This window comes from Triturus cristatus, chromosome 2_2 (assembly GCF_964204655.1).
Source record: "Triturus cristatus chromosome 2_2, aTriCri1.1, whole genome shotgun sequence".
Classification (NCBI taxonomy): domain Eukaryota; kingdom Metazoa; phylum Chordata; class Amphibia; order Caudata; family Salamandridae; genus Triturus; species Triturus cristatus.
Window position 1 is genome coordinate 365927180 of NC_140582.1, and position 27897 is coordinate 365955076.

General features: G+C 43.7%; 1 protein-coding gene across 1 annotated transcript in view; it reads left to right on the top strand.

The window, feature by feature from the left end:
* LOC146862282 (cystine/glutamate transporter-like) overlaps positions 1-24582 on the top strand; it is a 682155-nt gene extending 657573 nt beyond the window's left edge. The window contains exon 12 of the mRNA XM_085641482.1: positions 22088-24582. Coding sequence (XP_085497608.1) covers positions 22088-22155 — 68 coding nt within the window. The 3' untranslated portion in view covers positions 22156-24582. The remainder of the gene's footprint in view (positions 1-22087) is intronic.
* The last annotated feature ends 3315 nt before the right edge of the window (positions 24583-27897 follow it).

Genomic DNA, 27897 nt, shown 5'->3' on the forward strand with positions numbered 1-27897 from the left:
GAAATCACCCTCCGCCACCTGGAAAGATCGATTGTCAAGAAATGACTTTAGCCACATCAGGGCCGAGCCAGAGATACCAAGGTCATGGAGTCTCTGGGCCAGGATACTGTGGTTGACGGTGTCGAAGGCCGCACTGAGGTCCAGAAGGATCACTGCCACTGATCCTCCTGTGTCGATGATTTTTCTCGCCTCTTCGACAACCGCCACCATCGCTGTTTCCGTACCCTGGCCGGGGCGGAATCCTGTCTGTGTAGATTTTAGCAATTTGTTGCTTTCCAGGAAATTTGATAGCTGACTGTTGATGAACTTTTCAGCTATCTTACTCACGCATGGGAGCAGGGAAATAGGTCTGAAGTTGGCAAAGTTATTCGGGTCAAGATTAGGCTTTTTTAGTAAGGCTTTGACAATCGCTTTCTTCCAGCTTGGTGGGACACAGCCGCTTTCAATGGATGCGTTTATCAAACTCACCATGGGCGCCAGAATGGTGGGGGTGACTTGTTTAAGATGTCTGACTGGTGCTGGATCAAGCGGGGAGCCGCTTTTAAGGGATTGGAGGATGGGCCGCAAGGTTTCCTCACAAATGGGAAGGAACATATCAAGTTCTATGTGTGAATTCTGAGTCTGCTCTGAATGAGTGGATGCCGGATCGTTGGGAGGAAGTGGGGGAAGATGAAGGAGGATGTTTTGAATCTTTTGGTCAAAAAACGCAGCTAACTCATTGCAGTGGTTATCCGGGAAATTGAATGTTAGAGGTGGCTCTGGAGTTTTTAAAAGTTTTTTCATGATTTGAAAGGTTTCTCTAGACGAACAGGATGCCTTGCTAATTTTATCATTGAAAAAAACTGTTTGCGCGTTTTTGAGGGCTTTTTTGTAGATAAGAATAGCTCCTTTGTATTCCCTTTTGCTGTTAGGATCAAAGTCTTTCCTCCATATTCTTTCTGCTCTCTTGCAGGTTTTTTTCAGGAGGCGGATCTCATGGGAGAACCACGGAGAGGAGGCTTTTTTCCTAGGTTTTAAATACGTTTTTTTAGGCAAAACGGCATCGAGGGAATTTCCAATCCAGGACCTAAACTGTACGTCCGCAGAGTGCGGATTACTATCGGGCCGTGGCCTGGTGCGTTCTAGTACATGCATCCATTTATCCCGGTCAAGTTTCGGCCAGGGGCGAGAAAGTCTGCCCGGTGCTTGATTGGGCGGAGAGTAGGTCTTAAGTGAGATATTTACTTTAATTCACTGGCCACAGTGGTCAGTCAGAAGAAGGTTAATAGCTCTATCTCCATGAACAAGTAAAAAATTGACCAGTGACAAATATATAAAATACAATGGAGGCTGCCCTGCCACCAGGCGTCTGATATTGATGTATTTAAATCCCCAACAGGTCAGAGTAACTATTAGGTGGAGACCCCTTTAATGACACACAGGTAGAGTGAATTGGGTTCAGAAATATGCTACGATATTTCTCATAATAATAGCACTTGATGTTGCAAATGAAAACAAATGCATCATGTCTTGAAATATCCTCTAAAGGCTGACCTATGAATCAAATGATTTTACTCAAGGCCATCACACAGAGCATTTTGAGGACATGCATAGAGTGATTCCTGCTCCTTTTAATATCTGTTGCAATTGATGATGAGCACAAATTCTGTCTTCAGAAGGTTCCAAGTTGGACTTTGAGATCTAATCTTGAGTGCTTCTAAGGCCGCCTTCTGAGAGGTGGGTGTTTGCTTGGAGACATCCAACTTTCTGGAGTCACAGCAACTAAGAGGATAACTGAAGCATTCCTTGAAAGCCTCAACAGTCAAACAACACATAATCGGACCTCCTAACAATGAAATCATCACCATCAATCAATCAATCAGTGGTTTATATAGCGCGCTACTCACCCATGAGGGTCTCAAGGCGCTGGGGAGGGGAGAAACAGCTCTGGGTCAGTTGAAGAGCCAGGTCTTGAGGTCCTTCCTGAACGTGTGGAGGGTTGGGGAGCGCCTGATGTTGACCAGGAGCTCGTTCCAGGTTTTGGCTGCAATGTAGGAGAAAGCTCTCCCGCCGGCTCTGCTTCTGCGGATGCTGGGGACCTCTGCCAGGGCGAGGTCGGCGGAGCGGAGGTGTCTCTTGGGTACGTGGAAACATACTCGGTCGTTGAGGTATTTGGGTCCGATGTTGTTGAGGGATTTGTAGGCGTGGGTGAGGAGTTTGAAGGTGACCCTCTTCTCGACAGGGAGCCATTGGAGGCTTCGTAGGTGTTGGGTGATATGTTTGTGGCGGAGTGTCCCTAGGACGAGCCTGGCAGCGGCTTTCTGGATGGTTTGGAGCTTGCGTTGAAGAGTTTTGTTGATTCCGGTGTAGAGGCCGTAGTCTAGTCTGCTGGTAATGAGTGCCTAGGTGGTGGTTGTTCTGCAGTCGGGGGGGGGGGATCCATTTGAAGGTCTTACGGAGGATGCGGAGGCCTCCTAACCCTTAACTCCACGCCATTCTGCTACTCACTCCCTTTAAGTCACTATACTGGTTGGATCACTGTGAAATTCCAATCGACATCCTTCACATCTGAAACACCAATGATTGTCAATTAAATCCAGTCATAGAAAATCACTCTTACAATGACTATCCTGTCAACTCACTCAAGTAGGAGCTCACCACCACAACGAGCACCCTCAAGTCAAGGAAGACTGAGTCCAAGCCACGCAGAATGGCACACAGACATCAGGATTTAAACAATAGAATACAACAACTCCTTGGTGCACACAAAAACTATCTTTTATGAAACAATGCCCCGAAAACAATGAAAAAATAGCCACAAAACTTCAATATGGCCTAATTCTCTTGAAAGAGCTCTTTCAGATATAGAAAAAATAACCAACCCTAATAAAACTCATCAACTTGCTCACGCAAGATCTCACAAGAATAGCAAATGTATCAAAATACATCAACAAACTCCTCGTCTCATACAAACTATCCTATAACCAGCATCAAATTGAATATCCCTTTGCAATTGTGGGCCACAAAGCGAAAGGCATTCACACCTTAACACACATCAACATTTTCGAAATATGAAAGGGTGCATTTTATGCTTTATATACACTTATACATAAAACAATGCCCTACGCTCGCGGTAAACATCTTTTCGTTGTACACACAGTACAAGTCAGTGTTCTGAGGTAACAAATTACCGGAAGTCAACCGATCCATTTTTGTGAGTTTCCTCAGCATATTTAGGCTTCCACTCTCCATGCATTTTACATGATTGACAGCTCCTACTGTTCACTTGTGTTGACAGACAGCCTCGTGCCCTGCTGGTGCTGCAACCCCGATCTCCCTTTCCTTTCAAGACTGAGACGTTTTTTCACATATTTGTAGACCTGACCCACATGAGAGCACTCCCTCCTCGTTTTGCTTTTCGCATTTCAAATCTAAACAAGAACAACACAATGCATACGAAGGCAGACTTTCGATTTTACAAAGGTTATCTAAACTCCCCTTAAAGCCTAATGTACGGTTATTGTGCAAGTAAATATAATTACGACATTAATTACTTTCGAAGGGGCATATTATCAAGGACAGCATTAAAAATTATCGCTGGTTTAGCGGCAGAAAACTGCCGATAATGGGCCTGATAATATGCCCTTGGGAATTCCCATAGAAGCCCATGTTCTGGTGTGAATATGGGCTTCTATTTGAATTCCCCAGGGCATATTATCAGGCCCATTAACGCCGTCCTTGATATTATGCCCCGAAATCTTTAAATTATTACCAATATCAACGAATTAAAGACAATGTAGTAACACACTGAACTGATAGTTAACTCGTGCTACAAAGTTGTCCTGCTCTTCCTGACACACTAAATAATTCTTTACTTGTCCCAATTAAGGGGGCAATTTAGAATCTTACGCCAAAAGAAGGTGGATGTCCCATAAACCTTATTTAGAATGTGTACGTATAATCGAGTGAGGCTCACACATGAATGCTAATGAGGCAACAAACTTTGGGGCATATTATCAAGACAGGCGATAAAATGATCGCCGCTTTTGCGGCAGAAAACTGTCGCTAAAACGGCGATAATGGGCTTGATAATATGCTCTATGGAATTCCAATTGAAGCCCATGTTAGATGTCCTTCACATCTAGCATGGGCTTCATTTGGAATTCCATAGAGCATATTATCAAGCCCATTATCGCCGTTTTTGCGGCAGTTTTCTGACGCTAAAACAGCGATAATTTTAACGCTTGACCTTGATAATATGTCCCACAGTTTTATGGGCCTTCAGGGGACTTTTGTAGCTCTCTCCTCTTTCAATTCGGTCCTCAGTGTCTCCTCCCCGCTGCTACCTCAATTTCTTTGACCTGCCCTGCCCAGGAGTTGCTGCGGTTGTGTGCGAGTGCTCGACGTTACATCCCCCCATTTAAATCTTTATGAATTGTAAACTCTTACAACTCCTCAATCAGTCTGGGGGAGGGACGCACCTGCAGTCTGGATCTCGTGGCAACAACTGGCTGCGGCCCCCCTTCACTCCTTTCCACTGGCACCCTGTCATAGCCAGTGGTTGGTAGAGACTCTGATGGCTGACTTCTGACCGTTTCTGAGGGCATAGTGGGTGCCTTATGTTTTTGAAACGTGAGATATTCCTGGTGACAGACTTCCCTTGCCTTGTCACAGTGATCATGCTCCCTTTCATCACAACCACTTGTAATGGGTTGGTAGCTAATGGATTGTCGGACTTCCATCTGTGCTTTTTCCTGACTATCACCCTGTCTCCTGTGTCAATAGCACTGCCTTTGGCCTGTCCACTGGTGTCCGCATATACTTTCATCCTTTCGTTCCTGATGGCATCAGATGTTCGAATCTTCGTGAAGTCAACACATTGAGTTGCTTTCCAATGGGGGGTCTTTGTTCGGATTGCTCGACTAAACATGATGGTGGCAAGGACTTTCACAAGTCGTCGAATGGGGGGGTTGTGCTGGTAGGCCCTTAGAACAAGGCACAGAGCTTGGTTCAACAACATTCGTTCCGCCAACGGTCTCCACACTGTTCTTTTGAGGGAGAACACAAAGCATTCAACTACACCATTTGCCTGAGGCTAGACGGTGGTGATGCGTTAGTGTTCAGCACATAGGAGGATCATGAATTGTTTGAACTCTTTGCTCTTGGAAGGAGGGCCATTGTTGGACATGAGAATGTTCAGCATGCCCCAGGTTACAAATATATCGTCCGGGACACATACACTTCTCCGACTCCCATGGATGGGACACTTCTGACGAGGGTAAATCGCAAGTGTTCATCCATGAGCACCAATAGGTGCTGGCCATTTCTGAGAGGTCCAAAGAAGTGAATGGCCGCTTTTTCCCAAACGTTGTCAGGGAGATCGGACATTGTTAGTTCCCTAGTCAGTTGTCTTGGTTGGCAAGCAGCCGCACTGTGACAGTCCTTTAGTTCTTCCTCCACCATCACATCCATTTTTGGGAACCATACTCACTCACGGAGAGAGCACTAGGTAGTTACTATGCCACGATGGCCTTTATGAGCACGCTCAATGGCCTTGAGTGTTAGAATGTTTGGGTGCAAAATCCTGTTTCCCCTTTGCAGGATTCCTTCATTAGTCACAGGAATTTCATAATAGATGTAAAATGTTTGTAGGCCATCTGCCCCTTTTTCCTTTCGTAGTTTATATTTTCTCTTGTGAACTTCAAGCAGCTTTTTGACCTTGGCCATGTCCTCATCCAGGTGGGTGGCCGTAGCAACTTGGTATATTGACAAGGCTGGTGGAGTGCTGGAGCAGAGGATGAAGACGAGGCACCAAACTTCAATACGACCTAATTCACTTGGAAGATCTTTTTCAGATATAATAAAAATAACCAACGCTAGTACTAATCATCAACTTGCTCAAGGAAGATCTCAACACAGTAGCAAATATATCCAAATCCACGTAATACATCAACATACTCCTCGTCTCATTCAAACTATTCTAAACTCAGCATCAAATTGAATGCCCCTTTGCAATTATGGTCCACAAAGCGAAAGGCATTCACAACTTAACACACATCAGAAATTTCTAAATAGGAAAGTGTGCATTTCCAAGAAAGAAGAGAACTAAGATAAACACAACTTCGTGATTACCTATCTAACATATCAGATCTCTCTACTTCACCCATAGAAAACTCAACACAACTGCTAAAGCTACAAAGTTGTAAGGCAGTGCAAGGATGAATTATATGACCCACCAGCACCACTCTCCCAGAAAAAGGGGATGCCACAATTCATTTCTTCATATAAAAAAATATTTAATCATAAATCACATCCATAACACCAAACAAAACCCCATCCTCAAACCAATTACTTAAACCCACTGAAACCAATGGTTTTGATCCCGGCTGCTGTAGAGGGGCTTGTGACAGATAGTCAGCTGGATTGTGCTCTTTTCATGCTTTATGAATGATTATCAGAATCATATTTCTGCAATCTCAGTCACCTCCGTTCAATACTTGGGGGCATCTTGGTTTGGGGTTGCCAAAAATGGCCAAGAGTGCTTGATGATCAATTATGATTGTGAACTGCTTGCCATATAGAAAAACATGAAAGTGTTCACATGCTCACACAAATGCTAGACTTCCCTTTTCAGGTTGTGATTATTCTCGCTTTGTTTCAGACAGACTATGACTAGAAAACACCCATATATGTTTTGAGCATTTGGACATCTGCTATGCTCTGCCAGAATGGCAACTGGGCTCGCATTCAGAGTGACTTCTGTTTAAAGCTTCAGGTAGAAAAATGCCTTGACAGTTGCTTTTACAATGGCTGTCCTAAAATCCTGAAAGCTTCCTTCACAAGCTGCTGACCATATCAAATGAGTATTTTGCTTTGTTAAGTCTTGCAGCAGTGCATTGATCATGGCGTAGTTGTGTATGTAGCAGGCACTGTAGCTATTCATGCCTAGAAAAGATTGCTGCATGCAGACATCTTGGGAAGGATTAGTCTCAGCTAGTGTTTTACTTTGTCAGGATCTGGTGTCATCCCCTCTTCTGAGAAGATGTAGCCCAAAAACTTGAGCTTGGATTTATGCAGTTGGTGCTTGTTGATGTTCAAATTCAGGCCAACATCTGTGAGCAATTGACACACTTTCAGTAACAATTTGTCATGTTCTCGTCAGGTGCTCCAAAATATTAATATGTCATCACTATAGTTAATGGAGTTGGGAACTGACTGAATGACTTTCCTGATGACATCCTGGAAAATTTCAGCAGCCGTGGAAATACCAAGACGCACTTGTTTGTACCTGAACATGCCTATATGCATTGAGAACATGGTGATGTATCGACAGTTCTCTTTTAGTTCTAGATGATGATACCTCTTGATCAGGTCAAGTTTTGAGAATATTATGGCACCATTTAGTTGTGTTATAATGTCGGTAATGTGAGGTCCCGGAGTCTCTCTGTCAATGGCCTTGTTTGGTTGGTGCATGTCAACACCTATACACACTTCTCATTTGGTGTCTTCTTCTGGCAGTACTACTATCGGGGAGACCCATGGAGTTGGCCCCTTGGACTGTTCAATGATGTTGAGCTTCAGTTAATTCTCTATCTCCTTTTCAACGGCTTTCAGTATTCGAGCGTCTCACTTTCAGTGCTCCATCCACCTTCACCTGGTTAGGGTGGTCCACCTCCATCGTCATTAAATATCCTTCCTACTCACTCTCACTTGACAGGGTTACTGATGATTCACTATTCGATGACTGGTCGACTCAAAAGGCCTAACGTGATGCCTTTTTATGTCAGAGGTGATGCTGTGTGACGTTTTCAAGATGTCCTTGGGTCCTCTCTTGTCTTTTTGTCACTGCTCTGCCTTCTTTGCAGACGCTCGACACACCACTTTGAAATTATTTACTTTTCCACATCCATTGCACATCTGCCATAGTGCAGGGTACTTGCCTTCATGTGGGAAGGGCAAACAGCACCGATAGCAAGATTTTGTTGCTTTGGTCAACCGTGATTTACGCCTACCCCAGCTAGGGTTTTGTCTGCTTCTTACAGCTAGAGCTGTCTCGCTGAATGGAACCTGCCATCATTGCTGCTGCTTATTGTTTCACTCTTTCCATTGCCCTTGCAGCCAGGAACATCGTATCTAAGCTAAGAGATTCTCGAAGCCTGCGCCTCCTGAATGAGGCCAATAGGCTGCTATAATTTATCCTGTTCATCATTGAAGTCACAAAACCTTCTGGGCCTCATTTATGAAAAGTGACGCATCGCTGCGAGAAAACAGCGATGCGTCACTTTTCATTGCACCCTCCTTGCGATACCAATGATGCGTCATATTTCAGTATGACACATCATGTCGCAAGGAGTTACAGATACATCAGTATTTCTGATGCATCTGCAAAATCTCATAGATTTCACTGCGTCCCTTCTACAAGGCTTACTTGCATCAAAACACCCACCCTGCATACATTATACCTAGTGTAGGTATAATGTGGTGCAGGGGTTTACAAAGTGAAGCATCTACCTAGATGCATCACTTTGTACATATGACGCAACATGGTGCATTTTTTACGCCGCTGGTGCGTCACAAAAAGTGACGCACCGGCGGCGCAAAAGTGACACATGGGCTCATAAATAAGCCCCTCAGTGTTTGTTTGGGGCTTCTAGTCTCTCCACAAATTCATCCATTGTTTTAATTGTCTGTTGGCGATACTAGTTCAAAATATAGTTTTCATAGTCAATGTTTAGTGCCATATCAAATTTCTTGGCCAGTGTTTCATTGATCTTTTGGTATGATACCACACCTTCCCCTGTTAGATTCTTTAGGACTTCTTTCACTTCTTCACCCACAAGGTACTTGAGATACTTAATGATATTTTTATCATTCTCGTCCTCAAGGGCATCAATGAAGTGACCAAACATCTCAATCCAGACCGCCCACCATGCCTCGATGTTCTGTTTCTTTCCTCTTGTCAAAGGGGAGCAGTGGTTTCAGAAATGTAGCTGTGTTATATTTGGCCCCTCCATCTTGCACCATGTTCCACGTGTGAGAGAGTTTGTACTTTAGGTGTTCTCTCCCTCCGACAACATGCGCAGCGTGCACAGCATTAGGTGAGTGCTCGTTTTATCAGTGGTGTGTGGTGCCTTGTGGGGTGTCGCTAGTGCACCTTCCAGTGGACAGAAGCACCCACAGTTTGCAGTGATATATATATCCAATCAAATCCACAGTTCAGTTATGAGCAGAGAAGCATCACACCGAGATCTGTACACCAGTTTTATTGGCTCACAAATGATGTGTTTCGGCTAGCAAGTAGCCTTTGCCAAGTTGAAGAAACACACCCACCAATGATAAATATAAATGTTTTAATTCAAAGACATAGAAAACACACTAAAAGGTGGAGTAGTCTTCCTTCATAACAGAATACACATAATCTCAATTCAAAACTAATAATCGACAAATAGATCTTCAAATATATCAATTGAAAAACACATAATTCAAATTCAGAATTAAAAACATGAATGCCAGTTAATCATGAACATAGGAGACATACTCCGGTGTCTCCATATCATCATGATTGATAGGAGAATAATAACAACAGTAATCCTGATAAATCACCATTGAAATTCCACATCCACGGGGATCAGGGAAATCCACAGTTATAAATAGATATGCAGAATTGTTAAAGGTAGTATGCAATCCATGATCAAATGCCAAACAATAAAATCCCGCGGGAGGACCTTGACATTGCAAGTGCAAATGTGTGAGTTGCCATTTGCACTTGCAACATTAAGGTCCACCCTATGTGACTCCACAATGGATCTGCGTATCTCAATTTGCGATGGATCCATGGATCCAGACCCAGTTACGAAAAATACACCCATTTAAAGACCCACTCACACACTTTCTCACACCCCCACATAACCACTCCCACATCCATAGACCCACTCAGACACCCACTAACACACCCATACAGTTAGTCACACATCTTCTCATTCCCCCATGGTCAGTGATACTTCCACTCAGAGACCCAGAGAACTACTAACATACTCATTCACACACAGGCACTCACACACCCACTCGCATAGCCATGTACACATCCATACCACCATTGACATACCCACTCGCATACCTATGCAACAAAACTACTGACATACCCACTCATACACCCCTACAGCCACTCACACACTACTCAGAGACCCACACAGCAACTTACATACTCATTCTTACACCCACCCATCACACACTCACACACTCTCTCACACCCTTACAGACCCACTTACACACCCATACAGTCACTCACACATCCATACGGTCACTGATACATGCACTCAGAGACCCAGACAACCACTCACACACCCACACGGGCATTCACACACCCACTCACACAGCCACATACGCTGTTTGTGGGAGGAGTTGTGCATGGCAGTTGTGGGATTAACATATGGTAATTAATTGTTACTTTACATTTTTAAAAAACTAGAAATTCACTGAAAAAAACAAAGGTTACAGGGACGTTATAGTTACAAAATAGCATTACGAATTGTAGAAATTCACTGAAAAAAACAAAGGTTAGAGGGATGTTATAATTAGGAAATAGAATTTGAAAAACCTTTGTAATACACAAAAAAACAAAAGGTTAGAGCAATGTTATAGTTAGGTTCAGATTTTACACACACAAAACCATAGAAATTCTACAGTTTTAGTTACAGTTATCTCAACTAACTATAAATCGCGACCTAAGGTAACTATAACTCATGCCCTCACCATGTACTGCTCAGTACCCCACAGTTTACATCACTCATGACATCTTCTATGACATCATGGATAATATCACTGCAACATTTGCAGTGTAATTATTAATGAGAAAGCATTTCTAGGCAGGGCACGAGTTATAGTTACTTGAGATAACTATAACTATAAATCCTTAATTTCAATGATTTTGTGTATCTGAAATCTGAGCCTAACTATAACTCTCCATAACCTTTGGTTTTTTAGTAAAATAAAAATAAATAATTAGAAATATAAATATAACCAACCCAGTGGCGTTCGCCACTGGGTAGTTATATGCTTTTCAACAGGGTACTATCCCGGCACTCCAAGTAACAAAATCATGTATCACACAGTAAAGTGAAGAATAAGCCGTCTAACGTAGCCTAATTAGCAGTTACAACTTCCCCCACAATCGTTCCGAAATAAACAGTACCGTACCAATGAAATTCAATCATAGTATCTACATAGTTTAATTAACATGTAATAGCACATACATGGTTTAATTAACATGTAATTGCAAATTCCAATTGTTATGATAGAAATGGTTCATATGCATGCGTGGTACAGAAACTGTCAAATATCAGAGTACACAGACAAGTGAAAAATATATAAATCAATTCAATATTGTGCCATAATTCTTCAAGTAACAAATATATATACACACGTATGCAAAATACATCAATGTAGTAATTTCAGAACAGCCGACACGTGTTTCGTTACCGATGTAACTTCTTCAAGGCTTCTGTCTGATTTTGTCGAGTAGTTATTGGTTGGTATCAAGCCATAATATTTCCAAGTCTAGTGCCAATTCTGGGCCAGGTATACATCGAAACGAACAAGAAGAGTTAGGAGAGTCTATCCATATTCTTGTATCAGTAGTCCTAGGTGGGGGGTTTTGTAGAGTAGTCCAAGAATCCCGGGTCAGAAACTCCGAACCCTGGTTCTCGTTTCTAGTATGCTTTTATGGCACCCCAGGTATGTGCCACTATTCGCAGTGAGGTGAGGCCGGCAGTAGTATGCAGCGCCCCTCCCACGTATACGTCCGCGTAAAGAGAGTAGAGACGAAAGAAATTCGCCACGACCCCCACAAAGGTTCTGTTCTGTATGTTGTCAGTTCGGTGTAATAGCTGAAAAAGGTCACGCTATTATAGCACACTTCCTTGTATCGGTGATGCACGGTATGCGTAGAAAAAGTACTTCTACATTCCTTTGGGAAGTACGAACAATTAGTATAGCTCTTACTTAGTTAATAATAAATGGAACCATGTTGTCGAGCGTCTTCCCACGAAAGCACTATGGTAGATGCTAGTTAAACTCTTCAGTCCTTGAACCAGTCGTGCGGCCAGTATTCGTGGAGTGGCACATACCTGGGGTGCCATAAAAGCATACTAGAAACGAGAACCATATGAACCATTTCTATCATAACAATTGGAATTTGCAATTACATGTTAATTAAACCATGTATGTGCTATTACATGTTAATTAAACTATGTAGATACTATGATTGAATTTCATTGGTACGGTACTGTTTATTTCGGAACGATTGTGGGGGAAGTTGTAACTGCTAATTAGGCTACGTTAGACGGCTTATTCTTCACTTTACTGTGTGATACATGATTTTGTTACTTGGAGTGCCGGGATAGTACCCTGTTGAAAAGCATGTTCTAGCCACTAGCACCCTATCTTGGGCCTAGTGGACTTTCGCATCTTAGGTAGTGGGATGCTTTTCTATCCGGATGGGCACCTTTAAAAACTGTTCTAGCGACTAGGGAATAGATGTGCGACCTAATTCCATCACTACCTTGTCCTCAATTATTGTAAAACTGGGTAGTTATAGTTAGGTTAGCATTTCCATAGGAAATGCGTTTTGGTTTTGCCAAAAACTTTGGCCCTGTTTGACGGATCTTCACAAACCTTTCTAAACAGGTGCTACATTTTGAGTAAAATGTGCATGGAAAGTTTCAGGGTGAACCTTCAAGCTGGGGCCTAGAAAAATGGGCAGTCCCAAAACACAAAATCCCCATGCATTTTCCATAGACTTCTTTAAGAAGCACTACAGCAAAAACTGATTAATGAAATTACACCAAATTTGGCAAGAACCTCAGTCAATCAATCAGTCAATCAATCAGGGGTCTGTAAAGCACACTACTCACCTGTGAGGGTCTCAAGGCGCTAGGGGGCAGTTCTGGATCATTCGCAGCCTCGGATCACTCGAAAAGCCAGGTCTTGAGGTCCTTCTTGAAAGTTTGCAGGTTTGGGGAGTGTCTGATGTGCACAGGGAGCTCGTTCCAGGTCTTGGCAGCGATGTAGGAGAAGGCTCACCCGCCTGTTCTGGTTCAGCGGATGAGGGGGACTTCTGCCAGGGCGAGGTCAGTGGAGCATAGGTTCCTTTTAGGTACGTGGAAGGAGACTCTCTCGTTGAGGTATTTGGATCCGATGTTGTTGAGGGATTTGTATGTGTGGGTGAGGAGCTTGAAGATGACACTTTTCTCGATGGGGAGCTAGTGGAGTTCTCGCAGGTGTAGGGTCATGTGCTCGTGGCGTGGAGTCCCAAGGATGAGTCTTGCCGTGGTGTTCTGGATGGTCTGGAGTCTCTGTAGTAGGGATTTGTTGATTCCGTCGTATAAGGCGTTGCCGTAGTCCAATCTGCTAGTTATGAGTGCATGGGTGACGGTCTTTCTGCAGTTGCGGGGATCCATTTGAGGGTCTTGCGGAGGATGTGCAGGCAGTTGAAGCTGGTGGAGGTGACGGCATTGATCTGGCAGTTCATGGAGAGGGAGGAATCGAGTATGATGCCAAGGTTTTGGGCGTGGTCCTTAGAGATGGGGGGTCCCGAGGGCTGAGGGCCACCACGTGGTGTCCCAGGCGGATGTGCAGGGTCCGAGGATGAGGAGCTTGGTCTTCTCTGAGTTGAGTTTCAGACAGCTGTCCTTCATGCAGGCTGCCACATTCCTCATTCCTTCCTGGAAGCGGAGTCTGGTGTCTTCGGGTTTCTTCGTGAGTGAGAGGATGAGCTGAGTGTCATCGGCGTAGGATACAATTCTGAGCCCATGCTGTCTTACGATGGGGCGAGGGGGGCCATGTAGATGTTGAAGAGTGTGGGACTGAGCGAAGAGCCCTGGGGTACTTCGCAGTCGATATCGGTGGGTTTGAAGATGAAGGGAGGGAGTCTGATCCTCTGGGTTCTGCCGGCGAGGAAGGATTGGATCCAGTTGAGGGCGGCTCCTTATATCCCTGCGTTAGTGAAGTCTGGCTGTGAGTGTGCGGCGGGAAATGGTGTCAAAAGCTGCGGAGAGGTCTAGGAGGATGAGGGCCGTGGTGTGACCTTGGTTGAGTAGCATGCGGATGTCGTCGGTGGCAGCGAGAAGGGCGGTCTCAGTGTTGTGGTTGGTGCGGAATCCAGACTGGGAGGCATCAAGGATGGAGTGATCTTTGATGAAGGTCGTCAGCTGAACGTTCATGAGTCTCTTGGTGACCTTGGTCGCGAAAGGGAGGAGAGAGATGGGCCGGTAGTTTTTCAGGTCAGTTGGGTCGGCCGTGGGTTTCTTGAGGAGTGGTTTGACCTCTGCCTGTTTCCAGATTACGGGGAAGATGCCAGACATGAGGGATGCGTTGATGGTCAGTCTGAGTTCGGGAGCGATGGCGGCGGCGGCCCTGTGGAAAATGTGCGGTGGGCAGGGGTCTGTTGGGGCCCCTGAGTGGGTTTTCTTCATGGATACGGAGGTGAGTTTGATAGTGGCGGGATATCAGGTCATGATTGTAGGTTTGTCGGCGGCGTGAGGCGGGTAGGTGGCGTCATGCGTCCGGTTGCTGAAGTTGTCATAGAGGGCCTTGATTTTCAGATGGAAGTATGAGCTGAGTTGTCGCAGAGCTCCTGGGACGGTGTGATGTCGTTGGCTTTTTTGGGGGGTTTAGTGAACTGCTGGATGATGTTGAACAGTTCCTTGGCGATGGTTGCGTTGGTCTGGACTTTGTCTCTAATGAAGGCCCATTTGGTGTCTCTTATGCGCTGGTGGTATTCGTTCAGCTTGATCTTGGTCCACAGATTGTGCTTTTTCTGATTTGGTATGAATCCGTTCAGTATTTTTAGAGAAATTAAGGATAAAAAATATTTGTATATCTGGACACTTAGGTTTGAGGGTCTCTCACGAGAGTCCCTCAAACTCACTTAAAACAAATAGAGTGTTCTTATTGGCCCAGGAAGCATTATTTCCCTTGGGCCACCTCACTCCTGCAGAAGTCAGACTCCCTGCAACATGAGAAACGGTTTGCTGGCAGCCATTACAGGATTCAGGACTTAGTCTCCTGTCCTCAACATTTAAAGAAAACTCAGGGCGGAGATTCAGGCCCAACTGCGAATGTAAAGATTCTACTCGTAACTTACCTTTGTGAATGCCAAAAGTCCTAAACTTAGACTTTCGGTTGGATGGAAGCAATGTTAGCTTCTGCACCATGCGGGAAGTGGGCTGGGGCTGGGACTGCTTGTCTATAGTCTTGTCCTCTTCTCAATACGAGGATTCATTTTGTCACTGATTTCTGTATGAAGATTCTCGAGGAACAATCACATTGCCAAAATTACCCATACACAAGGTCAATGGAGAAATTACCTTGTGGTCATTTACACATGTATATTGTAGAATATGCACTAGACATTCAGCCGATGAGGAACCACTTACTCATTATCCAGTAGAAAGTTCTCCAGTAGGGTAGCCTTTTTGTGCAAAACTGTAGACTCTTCTTGGATAAATACACAGGTGAGTTTCAATTCTGGCCCTGATGCTCATTACACACAAATCAAACCTCAAAGGACAGCACTTACAAATATAAACATAACACATGCCCTAGTTGATGCTCCACTTATGTTAAGGAGAAATCATCCTAACTTCTTGCACTTGGCCAAGGCAAAGCAAGTGTGTTTGCTCTACAGTTCCTCATTGAAATAGGATCTAAAATCCTTGATGGAGGTGAGTACATCGTTGATTTATTGGACTGCAGTCTCTTCAATAGTGACTGTCCAAAACAAGTGGGCTCTTTCTTGTCCTCTCCTGGTCTGAGAGCGGAGTCCATGGTTCTCCATTTTAAGTACACCTGAGTATACAAATTTGCAAAATCACCTACAAGATCTGCCCATTAAGCCCCTCCTTTCCACGATAGTAGAATGCAATGGTGTTCCCATGATTTTCCAAGCTGATGGACAGCTCAGCTTACCAAAATTGACCTGAGTGCATTTTTTGCCAATTTTAATGCTGAGTTCTTGATGCAAGGGAATATGAGGACATCTCCACCAAACAAAGAAGCACTTACTTCATATAAAAGGAGGAAAAACCCTTGTTTGCTGGAGATTCAACTCCATTACCTTATGATCCAATATGTAGCTGCAGAGTAGAGTATGTACTAGGCAAAGGTTAAGTAACATTATAGCTAGGTATGATAAAAAGATCTGCTTTTGTTTTTAAAAAAAACTTAGATATTCACTGAAGAAACCAAAGGTTAAAGTGACGTTATAGTTTGTAATTTGTAATTGATATTTGTAGAGCGCGTTATCACCGTCAGGTCTCTAAGCGCTGTACATGTATATGTCAGTGACAACATTAACGTTTTGAACTTTAAAAAGCACAGAAATCCACCAGTTATAGTCAGCAGAGCTAACTATAACTTTTGCCACCGCCATGCACTTTGTATGACCTCACATATTACATCACTGATCACATGTTGTATGACATAATTTATGACATCACTGATGACATCTCAAATGACATAATTGATGGGGAAGTAATGGTGACAGAGGTTATATTGGTGGTGGGGTTGTTTTAGTGTTGCTATTGATGGTTGTGATGTTGGGTGTTTTAGTAGTGGCAATATTGTTGTGATGGTATTAATGATATTGCTATTGTTGATATAAATAGTGGTGGTGGTGGAGGTATTGATGTCATTGGTCCTGGTATTATGGTAGTGTTATTTGCAAGATTGGTATTTAGAGCTGTGGTGGTGTTGTAATGGTAATGAAAACAGTAATACTTGGGATATTGCGGGTAGTGCTATTGGTGTTATAGTGGGTATATAAGATGATTTTGGTTGTGGGATTGGTAGCGGTGGTAATGGTGTGGTACTTGGTGTTGTTATTTGTGGTGTGTGACCTTAGTGGTGCCTTGGTGGTGCTATTGGTGGTGCTGGAATTGGTGAAAAGGTTTCACTGTACATGTTGCTCAGTCAATGGTCTATAAGTATTTGTAGGAACTAAATAAAATAAATAATTGAAATTAGTAGAGGTATTTGTAATGATATTAGTAGTGGTGTAATTGGCAATGTTGTGGCATTGGTGGTTGGTGGTGGTATGGTATTTGTGTGATGATAAACAACAAAACGTTATTAGGGGGTCATGTTATGGTCAGGCTTACATTCGATTCAGGACTAAGGCATGTGCAAAGTGCCTGCTGCAGTAAAAACAGGATTGCTTTCTTTATCCAAAGCATGTATGAATTTGTGATGGTTGAGTTTGTATTTAAATGTAAAATAGTCCCTCGTATATATCATAGCAAGCACTCCAGAAGAGGTGACATGATGCACCAAACAGCCGTTAGCTTGTGGTGAAAAAGAAATGCTTATGGGATTCAAGATGTGATTGGCAATGCCTCAAGCCAATGGCTGAAGGATGCAGAGCAAAATAAGCCAATGGTTGACAAGGGCTGACCCAAAGCCACCTCTGTATATACTGTAAGCAATAAGTCTTGCAGACAAGTGAGTTGTCACTCCGGACCAAAACCTGTGCCCTTGGAGAGTTATACTTTGATGAAAGTCAAAGTGTTTCTCCAGTCTCTTCAGACTCTCTGATATTTGAATTTGACTCTACCTCAGGGGAATGCTCAAATACACTGTAGACGAGCTTCACAAACACTTTGCTATGAAAAGGAATAGCTTACTCTTGTGGTAGTACTGCAGTTCAAGAGTAATCAGAATAGCAAAATATTTGTGAAATGAGCCTGTGGCTTTTCTTTACCAAGGAGTGCAACACAGGCATTGTTCCGAAATTTGAGCTCATCGATTTTCTACATAGAAAGGTTTGCATTTCATAGTTTGTACCTCTGGTGTAGAAACAGAGGTGAACATGTAAAACTGCAAATGGTGTCTCAATAAAACATATTGGATATGTGTTTAAGTGGTTTTAAAGAAGAACACAAAATCCAAGGCACCTTTATAGTATAAAAGAAACATCAAATGAGTGTTTTTGAGCCAAGCATGCCCTGTTCTAAATAAGAAGGACCTTGATTTACTTCATTACTTAGTTTATTACCCATATATGCATCAAAGCTGGAAAGTGAAGTAGAGGTAATTTGCATAGTGCTCTCAGACCAATGGCCCTGCTGAGATCATAAATAGTGCACATGCCGTGTGTGTATGTTGCTTGCTGTTCAGGGACTTGTTAACTGTAGTGATTGGTGTACACTGAACAACTGTTTCTTTGTGACCAATGCCCAAATTATGAAGTGCATGCTTATGCTTTGTGATCCATTGACCTTCCAGTCACTACACTGGTTTATGTATCAGAAAGTCTGGTGTGTGCATTCAAGCCCTCATGTCTGAACCTCCAAACATTTCTTATTAACACCACAATTCCGTTCCTCAAACTGATGCCAGTGAAAAAGTCAAGTTCTTTTCTATCCCTGACTTGGACAACTTGTAGTGTCTCCAAATCCAGCAAGAGCTTTATGACATGCAGGGGAATGAGTGACTCACAAACTTCAACTTCATCATCAGATGAATCATCGGGAGACTGAGTGGGGCAGAGGTGGATGGAAATCAATCCCCTAATGAAGCATGATTTTCACTCTGGCACCCCTGGGCACCACCCAATGTGTGGTTCCTTGCTGCTGTGTGGATTCTCATTATCTTCTCTGTGAAGAAAGAACTGAATGAGGCAAACATTAGAACCTCAGACCGACTGACAGCTCCATTCAAACACTGTATAGGGTGGTTCTACAGTAAAACCCCACAACGGAACTGTCACTTTCAGATGGATAACTAGAAGCTGTGATACCATTTCAAGTCAAAACCCACCCACAGAAAACTCAGTAACTGAGCTCTCAATCCTGCGGTATCTGCTCTCTGTGATGTGAGGCCAGCTGCATAAAGAAGAACATGGTCTAAGGAGGCAGAGGTGGTGATCGCTATAGCAAAGAAGTGATTAGAAAACAGGTATAGTGGTTCTGGGTGTATTGCTGGGTCTAGAGGAGAGGAATGTAAAATGATGGCTGCCCTTAAGCTGCCAACCAAAGAGTATGTCCTTTTTTAGGCATAACTGACACTATTAGTTATTTATATGTATACCTTCAGAACTAGGCTGTTAGATGTCAAGGGCTGGGAGACTAAAAACATTTAGGCAGATTTGTGCAAAATCATGAATTAGCCTTCCTTTTGACAAAGCACATTTGCTTGCTACAAAATGAAACATCTTGATGCAAAGAATAATTCATTCTTGAAAAATATCCATTTTGTTAAACTCTTAGGACCAGATGTACAAAGCATTTTTGTGGTAGCAGACACCCCGATTCAGCGTTTGTGACCCCAAAAATATTTATTTGCAATGTACTAAACCCATTTTAGGAGTCAGCAACTCTAAGGGCCTGATTACGAGTTTAACGGTGTGATGGCGGGACTGCCCCGCCGCTACACCGCCAAGCCCGTGTGTGAACCACCTGCCGTATTATGACTTTTTTAGTCACTGGCAGGCGGTTTCTTTGGCATTACCATGGCGGTGCCTGTAAAATAGGAACTGTAATGGGAATGTCAAAGGAAGTTCCAGCATGGCATGGACTGGTGAAATCTATGTCGTGCTGGAACTTGGGGTGCATGCACACAGGGGGGCACATGTTGTGCCCCTCTGTGTGCATCCACATGGAGTGAACCTTTCTTTCCTCATCGTCACTGTTTTCATGTAGGAAACATCTCCGCGAAATCAGTGGTGGTGAGGAAAGTCGTAATATGCTTGGCGGGACTGCGTTGGTCCTGCCAAGCATATTACTGCCTGAAGCACTCTGCTCCATCACCAGGAACAGCGGTTCCCTGGCGGAGTCGGTGGTTCCAGGGCGGCACGACTGGCAAGGACAAAATGTGGCGCTTTGAAGGCCCCCATCACTGCCCCACCACGAGCCTGGCGGGGTGACGACTGCCAGACTCGTAATTAGGCCCTTCGTGGGTTCAGAAATGGTTTGGTAATTGCTATTTGGAAGGGGTGTATTGTAAGCGTCTCTACCAAAAAGCAAGTCCTATCCACATGTACGCATGGTTTAGAACCAAAATTGCTCTTGTAAACTGTTGAAATTTTACTAACTTTCAAGTTGGGGTGGGAACACATTCACAAACATAAAGCAGTCCCCTTGGCACCTTTCCCCCTTAGTGAATGCAAAGCACCATGCGTTGGGAAGGGCCAATTCTCAAACAATCAAAAAAATTTTTTTTTAAACACAGCTCTATTTCCTTTAATGAAAATGGACTGCATATTTATGTTGTCTAAAGTTTAGTTTATTGAAAGGTAATCACTGATGTGGTGGTGTACTGACCCCAGCAGTCCACCATCCCTGTGAAGGCCTCCAATTGGAATGAGTCACAATTTGCGATCCACCTCATGAATATTAATGAGGTAGGCAGGAATGCTACGCACTCCAAATCTGAAGTACTTCTAGCCAGAGTTAGTGGGAAACGTGAGAGCACTCAAAAAAAAAAAAACAACATACTAGTCACAAACCGAAACATATCCTGAAACAAGCAGCTATTCATAATCCGTTAATTTATAGTCGAAAATAGCTCTTCTAATTCTGCAAATGTGTCACAGTGTTTTTCAATTGGCAAAAAACTCGGGGGAAGATCTACAAGAAAGTGCTGCAGCGCGGCACCGTAAGCACTTTGGCTGCGCCACGCTGCAGCACTTTCAGAGCACAGGAATGTGACATATTTACAATGATATGTTGCATTCCTGATCTCTCCCCTGCGCTGGCGCACAAGCAGCTGCCATGCACCGGCGCAGGCACCCTTGCACCATGGTGCAAGGATGCCTGCGTCATGAGGAGATTGTTTTTGTGCAGGAATGGGCCCCTTCCTGCACGAAAGTAATCCCTACAGGCATTTTCCTCTTTCAATGCGTGCTGTAGAATGCAGCACACATTGAAAGAGGTAAAAAACGAGGAGAAATTAAAACATTTCTCCTCATTGCACCTCGCTTCGCCAGCCCTAGGGTGGTGTAGCATACTGACACATTTCCAGGTTTATGATTCCTCGTGTCTGGTTCCTTAGCGTGGGAACATCCACAGGAACACCCATGGAACGCCCCTTTCACGCAAAGAGCTGCGTTGTAAAGGGAAAAACTAGGAAAAGCCACGCTTTCCTTGTAAATATGGAGCAGAGAAATGCGCTGTCAGTGCGTCACAAAAAGTGACGTACTGGCAGCGCAACTAGCTTGTAAATCTGCCACTAAGCATTTGGCCATCCACCCTCATCTTTCACAGAAACGTCAAAGTATGCAGCTGTATCATTGCTTGTTCGAATTAGTTAGCCACAGAAGTTATAGATTTAAAATATTCATGTGGCTTTCGTCCATTTCGTGGAACTGTAGCCACGTGCACAAGGAAGCGTATGCCCATCACATATTCAGACCCCCTAACTTTATCTTTAAGGTAATATTTGATGGTAATAAAAACAGAATAGCATATTATTTAATGACCTCCGGAATGGAAGCAGCATCCGAAATGCCCTGGAGTGATTTTTGCTCGACCAGGCACCTGGTTATAGCGTTGACACACTGAGATAGCCAGAGTGCTGCCAAAGAGAAAGCCTAAAGTGGACATGACAGCAAAATGCAAATTTTATCAGTTCTATATTTAAAATATAAAATGTACTGGGATTTTGCGGGGAAAATAAACTATGCTGGCATGTGACATTTTTTACCACAAAACAAAATAGATTACTGGAACATTCTTGAAAAGATATTCAATGCAGCATCTTGGAAATAGGTGACCGCCCTTTTGTTAAAAATAAAATTAGTGTCAAATGCAATTTTATTATGTTTATGTGGGATGGTGTGGCTTATTTGTAGAGATGTCCACTTAATATTCGAACTTAGTTTGTACGCCAGTTTTGCTGCATGCATCAATGCTATACATTTGAGTTTAATATGTTGTGAGAACAAGGCCTAGCAGGAGCGTCACCCAGAGTGCCATCTTAAATCAAACTTTCTGTCTCGAGGCGTGACAAGTAAAAGCTTTCCCGGATAATGCACTATGATGTGCAAATTCATCAGGGAGCTTCTGTGGCGGCTGTTCATTTTCATCTTGTTTTTTTTTTCCTTGTTTTTTTGCAGATGAAGCAACCAAAGTGCTGCAGATTATCCTGGAAGTCGTTCCTACCGAAGAGGGCCGAACTCACTGAACAAGCAGCATTGTGGAGCAGTTGTGCCTTTGAGAACTCATAGATGGTCCACCTGCGATGAGTGTGAAAGAGAGACCTAGAGAAAGAGAGAGAGTGTATGCCCTTGGTGTGTGTGTGTGTGTGTGTGTGTGCGTGTGTGCGTGTGTGTGTGTGTGTGTATGTGTTCTCACATTCCTGCATGTAAAGTGTACACGCTCCAGTGGGTATTGTTGGATAGTCTGAGAACCAGAGGACACAAAATCCTATATATGGAATCTACACTGGTGCTGCAGGAATAGCATTAGGATGAGAGGAGTTTATGGAAACCAATAATGTTTACTTCTGTCGGTCGTAAGGTATACTCACCAAAAACAGCACTTTTTCTTTCACATGTAACACCGCCAATCAGAGCTACAGACTCCTGGTACCAGCCATGTGTTTACCGAGGCTCAAGACTTCAATATCACTTTATATTCCATCTGCCAAATAATGTTAGTAAGGGGTGTATGAATAGCATACCCTTCATTGTAATCTGCGTCCTCTGACTTGATATCGATGTCGGATTGTGACTCTCAGACGTTTGTCAAGATTTGCAGACTCGTACCCGGTGTAATTTGTCTTGGGTCCTCTTCCACCATTGTGCACGTTTAGAAGTGCCATACAGAGCAGCAGGTTGCTGGTGTAACCCCACACATTTGAACATCTTCCTTCCTGTTGACCACATCTGTGGTACATGAAGATATCACTGAGTGCATCCGTTGCATCTTGGTAATAAGGATCTATCCAGAGGAGCTGATCTGATGGCCAGGCCCAGAGGGGGCATAGAGAGTCTTGGAGGCAAATTAACAAGTAGGTAGGTATAGTGCCTTTCAAGCCCCCAGGGAAGAGACTGCACATTATTATAGTGGGGTCTCCCAATTACACTTCAATGCATCCGTGGGTTTGGTCCTCTGTACAGAGAATAAGAGAGAGCATTTCTTGATTCCACAAGCTGAGAAGGAGTTTAATGAAGAAAACAGACTGCTGTTAACCTGTCACAATAATATTTGTATTCGTCTGCTACACATTCCAAGGATTGCATTTTCAATGTGATTTTTCAAAACTAATCATTGCATGAATGTGGCCTTAATTCCTTAGAAGTCTATGTCTGTGGCAGCTTGTAAATAACTTTGTACATTCTCTAAATGGGGAATTGTTATCCAAAATTATGTTTTTCAAATGATCTCATTGGAGGTATAAATTGTAAATGTAATTTATTTTTAATAGGAAATGATATATGCACATTAGAACATCATGAAGCATAAATCGTGTGCTTTCTTGCATCAGTAGGATTTTTTTTGTCTTCTCAATGACCACGAAGGAGCAAAAGCAACAGATAAATCCTGCTGTGATGGCCAAATGCACATAATGTGATCTAAGAGCTGGGGGAATAGCCCTTTATATTGCTAATGCTTTCAGATCAGTATATTTCCACACCGCCAGGATATTTCCGATGCTCAGCCTTTCACATATGGTTCAATTCATGATAACGCTGGCACCCTCCAGGATCTGCAGCGACAATGGTTAATGCTTACGTTTGCCTCCATCTCTTCTTGGTCATTGGCAGCAGCTCCAGAACCATGTTGGCTTCTTGCTATTGTGAGTTTACATGTGGCACCATGTGGCCTCCTCCCTCGGACTACTGGTGAAATGTACACAACACTCCATAATGCTCTGTATTGTTCATTGTGCATTAGCACAATGCCCCCCAATGCTCCTATAGAAGGGCTAGGATTATTCCAGCCCCAGCAGAATCTTTTAATGATTAACATGTCTCTGTGCACTGAGCTATAATGAACAAGGGGTTAATATCCTCCATGGTTCAGGGCACCATCTTTTGGACCAAACTTCTTAAAGAACTAACATCTGTCAATGACTACTTTGGCCTCCAGTGTGATCTCAAAACCCATTCGTTTCTTGCCCGATCTCTGATCTACTTGAGATACCACCAAGCTACAACACTACTAGAACTAGATAGAAGCGTGAGACCTCGTTTGCAAAAACAACTACAATAAAACATCCCCTAAAAGTAAGTGCCATATTATTTTTCTAAATATTCTACGGTTGTTACTGTGGTAACATGTTTGGTAATGCTGCATTGATAAAAGGTAATTTTAACACAGCATTGACTTTTAATTAAGCATTTTTTATATTTATTGACTTGTTTCTTCTTAATCGGTTAATGTGTGCTCTGTGCAGTACGCATTGCAAAACTACAGGATATTTCATTATGGTGACTGGAAAATGTGAACACGTGTCGTATATTTTCCTATGTTCAGCATCCTATGTTTACAATATGTCTTCCACACAATAAGAATATGTACTTCTTTTTGTTATTCTAAGTTGTATTTCCTGTGCATGTTGAATTTCGGAAGGAAAATAAATGAAATCTTCTTGTCTTTGTATGCAGTAAATTGAACTTCTTTACGCGAGCAAATGCAAATGTTTTTTTTTATTTCTTTATTGGCATTTTCAATAAACAAACAACAAGGACATAGTAGCCAGATACTTCTTGTCATTGCACACTGCAGCTTCGTATGAGTAATGTCCACATGTCTCTACATAAGAAAACATCTGTTGTTCTTATATCTAGTAAGAAAAGCAAGCAAAGCATATCGTACATTGTATATCGAGGTAATGGTTGGTAAATACTTTAACAAAAGAAAACTACAGTTGCATCTGATAGTTGACCAAGGAAGGGGTCCATTCATATCCACAGTAATGAACTCGGTTTTGTTACATTCACAAGTGTTTGAACGTTATACAATAGTCATCCCCAGGCATGGATGTGTAAGACTACTGGTTTGCAGGTGACCCCGTGGTGTCTGTGGCGTCCTGCTGACCCATGCGGGCCCACTCCAAGAAAGGACTCCATATACCTCTTGGCCGGGAGGCCGATGGCATCACCTCCCAGATAGCGGACAATTGTGTTTGACTGAATGTCACGTCTCGAATCCAGTCTTTAATATAGGGGATACCCTTCCTTCCCTAATGCATGGCAACCCTCCGTTTGGCTAGCACCAATAGCATAGCATGAAGCTTCTTGGTACCTTTAGGTGTGTTCTTGACATATCCCAATAAACCCAATAGGGGATCCGCGTCGCTTGGTGTACCGATGATATCATGTATAGTGTCAAAAATCGTGGCCCAGAAAGTGACCAACTGAGGGTAATCCCATGCCATGTGCAGAAACGTGGCTACTGTGTAGCCACATCTCCATCAGCTGTCGTCCACCCTAATCCCCATACGGTGAAGCTGAGACAGAGTCCTATAGAACCCATGTAAACATTTAAAATGAATTAAGTGAAGCTTATAGTTGGGGGACAATGCCGTTAGTTGATTGCAACAGAACCCCCAGTGGTTCTCAGGCAGCGGAGTAGGTAAGTCCGCATTCCATGCTTGAAAGGCCTTGGGCATCAATATTGGGGTTGAGTCAGTCTTCAGCACATTCTCCAGGGCCAACAATGTTGGAGGTGAGATAGGGAACGAGTCGTGAAGTGTTCTGCACGTGGCCCTAAGCTTATGGAGGAAGAATAATTCAGAAAAGGATACTGCGCTCCCCTCTGTAGGTTCGGGGAGAACTGTGTATACCTCTCCCGGGTAGAGGTCCCCAAAGGTACGTATTCCCATTTTGAGTGCTATTGCTTTACTTACACCTTCTCCCATTGTGGGTAGCATAGGGTTGTGGGCGAGGTGGATAGATAGGGCATACAAAATCCTATGGCGTGCTCTGTCCCGTAGCCTGTCCCATGCCCATCTCAAGGTTTCCACTGTGTTGATTTCTCCATGAGGATGCTTACAGGTTTGGTACAATGCCACTTGGAAAGGGGCAGGCGCCGCAAAGTCCATCTCCACCACCGTGTGCAGTTGGAAGCGAGTTGGGTGTGCCCAAAAATGTAAAAATTGTGCTTGTGCACTAAAAGCATACAGCTGAATGTCCGGGGCACCCATCCCACTCTGGGACAGAGGTAGTGTCAACAGGTCCCACGAGACCTGTGCTTGTCAGCCCGCCCATACCATTGAGGTCGATAAGGAGCGAATGGATCTGAAAAAAGTTTGCGAGAGAGAAATCGGGATATTGACAAAAAGGTAGAGCAGTTTCGGCAGTACAACCATTTTTGCAATGGCTGTTCTCCCAGCCAGAGACAGTGGGAGGCCGGCCCACACGGTGACCTTATCTTCCAACCACGACACGGTACGTCCAAAGTTCATATCCCATATTTCTTGCGTGTCTCTACTGAGCCAAATCCCAAGATATTTTACCGGGCCATCTGCCCATTTTAGTGGGTAGTCGAGGGGAAAAGGTGCAGTAGCGTCTGTTAGAGGGAAAATTGTGGATTTCGACCAGTTTAATGAAATTCCGGAGAGACCACCACATTTTATCAATTCCTGGAGAATAGGAGCCGTGTTCGTCTCTGGATCACAGAGGTATAGTGTGACATCATCAGCATATAATGAGATCAAGAGGCTTCTCAAGCTGAACCCCAAGCCCCTGGCTGTATGATGTTGCCTGATGTGAGCTGCCAATAGCTCCATCTCAATAGCGAAAAACAAGGGAGACAACGTGCATCCCTCTCTCGTGTACCAGGCTTATAAAAATGGGGCTAAACCCCATCCTCCCCAGGATTGCAAAAAAATATGACCACTCCAGCGAATCAAACGCTTTTGTTGCATCCAAAAAATAGCAATGGCCTTCGAGTCCGGATTAAGATAATGCACGACAGAGAAAAAAGTGCGCAAATTATGGGATGTAGAATGCCCAGGGATAAAACCGGATTGATCTGGGTGGGTGATCCATGGGAGGAGAGGCTGCAGTCGAGTAGCAACCAGTTTTGCCAGGATTTTAACATACACGTTAATCAATGACGGTGGGCGGTATGAATTCAGTTCGTCCTCGCGTTTTCCTGGCTTAAGCAAGGTAATTATAATTGCCTCTCGCATGGAGGACGGTTGAATTCCTGAGGTTTGAGCCTCCTCGTGGAGCGTTATGAGGTGCGGGGCCAGTTCATCGGCATACGTTTTGTAAAAAGCTATGGTTAACCCATCGGACCAGGGCGCCTTATCTGGTGGCAGGCTCTTGATTACTTGTTTTACATCCTCCACTGTAAAGGGAACATCAAGATCCTCCCTGTGCCCCAGTCCCAACCACAGCAACTCGAGTGAGTCTAGATATGGATTAAGGGTGTCCTTAACCAAGCTATGAGTTGACGTATATAATGAGGTATAAAACTGTGTAAATTTGTGGAGCATGTCTAGCGGATCTCTTGACATGTAGAGGGTCTTCCTTGATCTCTGTGATGTAGGCAGTTGTGCGTGGGACGCGGAGCATTGTTGCTTGGGTCCTCCCAGGTCTTTCAGCCTCCCCGTACCTCCTGGCTTGTGTATATTTGCCTAAAAACTTAACTTCGCGCTGGGCCTTTTCCTCAGAGTGCAGCAATGTCTCCTTCATTTTTGCCATGCTTGTTGTGTCGTCAGTGGTAAAAAACTGTTTCAAGCTCCCTAAGCTGCTTCTCCAGAGACTCAAGCGTGCCCCTTATGGATTTCAGCACCTCGCCCGACGGGCTATGCATTGTCCCCTTGAATGCCTCCCATAATGAGGCCGGGTGGAAACTGAGCCAGCATTATTAGCAAAGTAGTCCATAATATCCCCTCTTATCTCCTCCTTAAATCCCTCATCTAGCAGAGCATTTGGGGGAGTCTCCAACTGAACATTTTAGTGGGGGA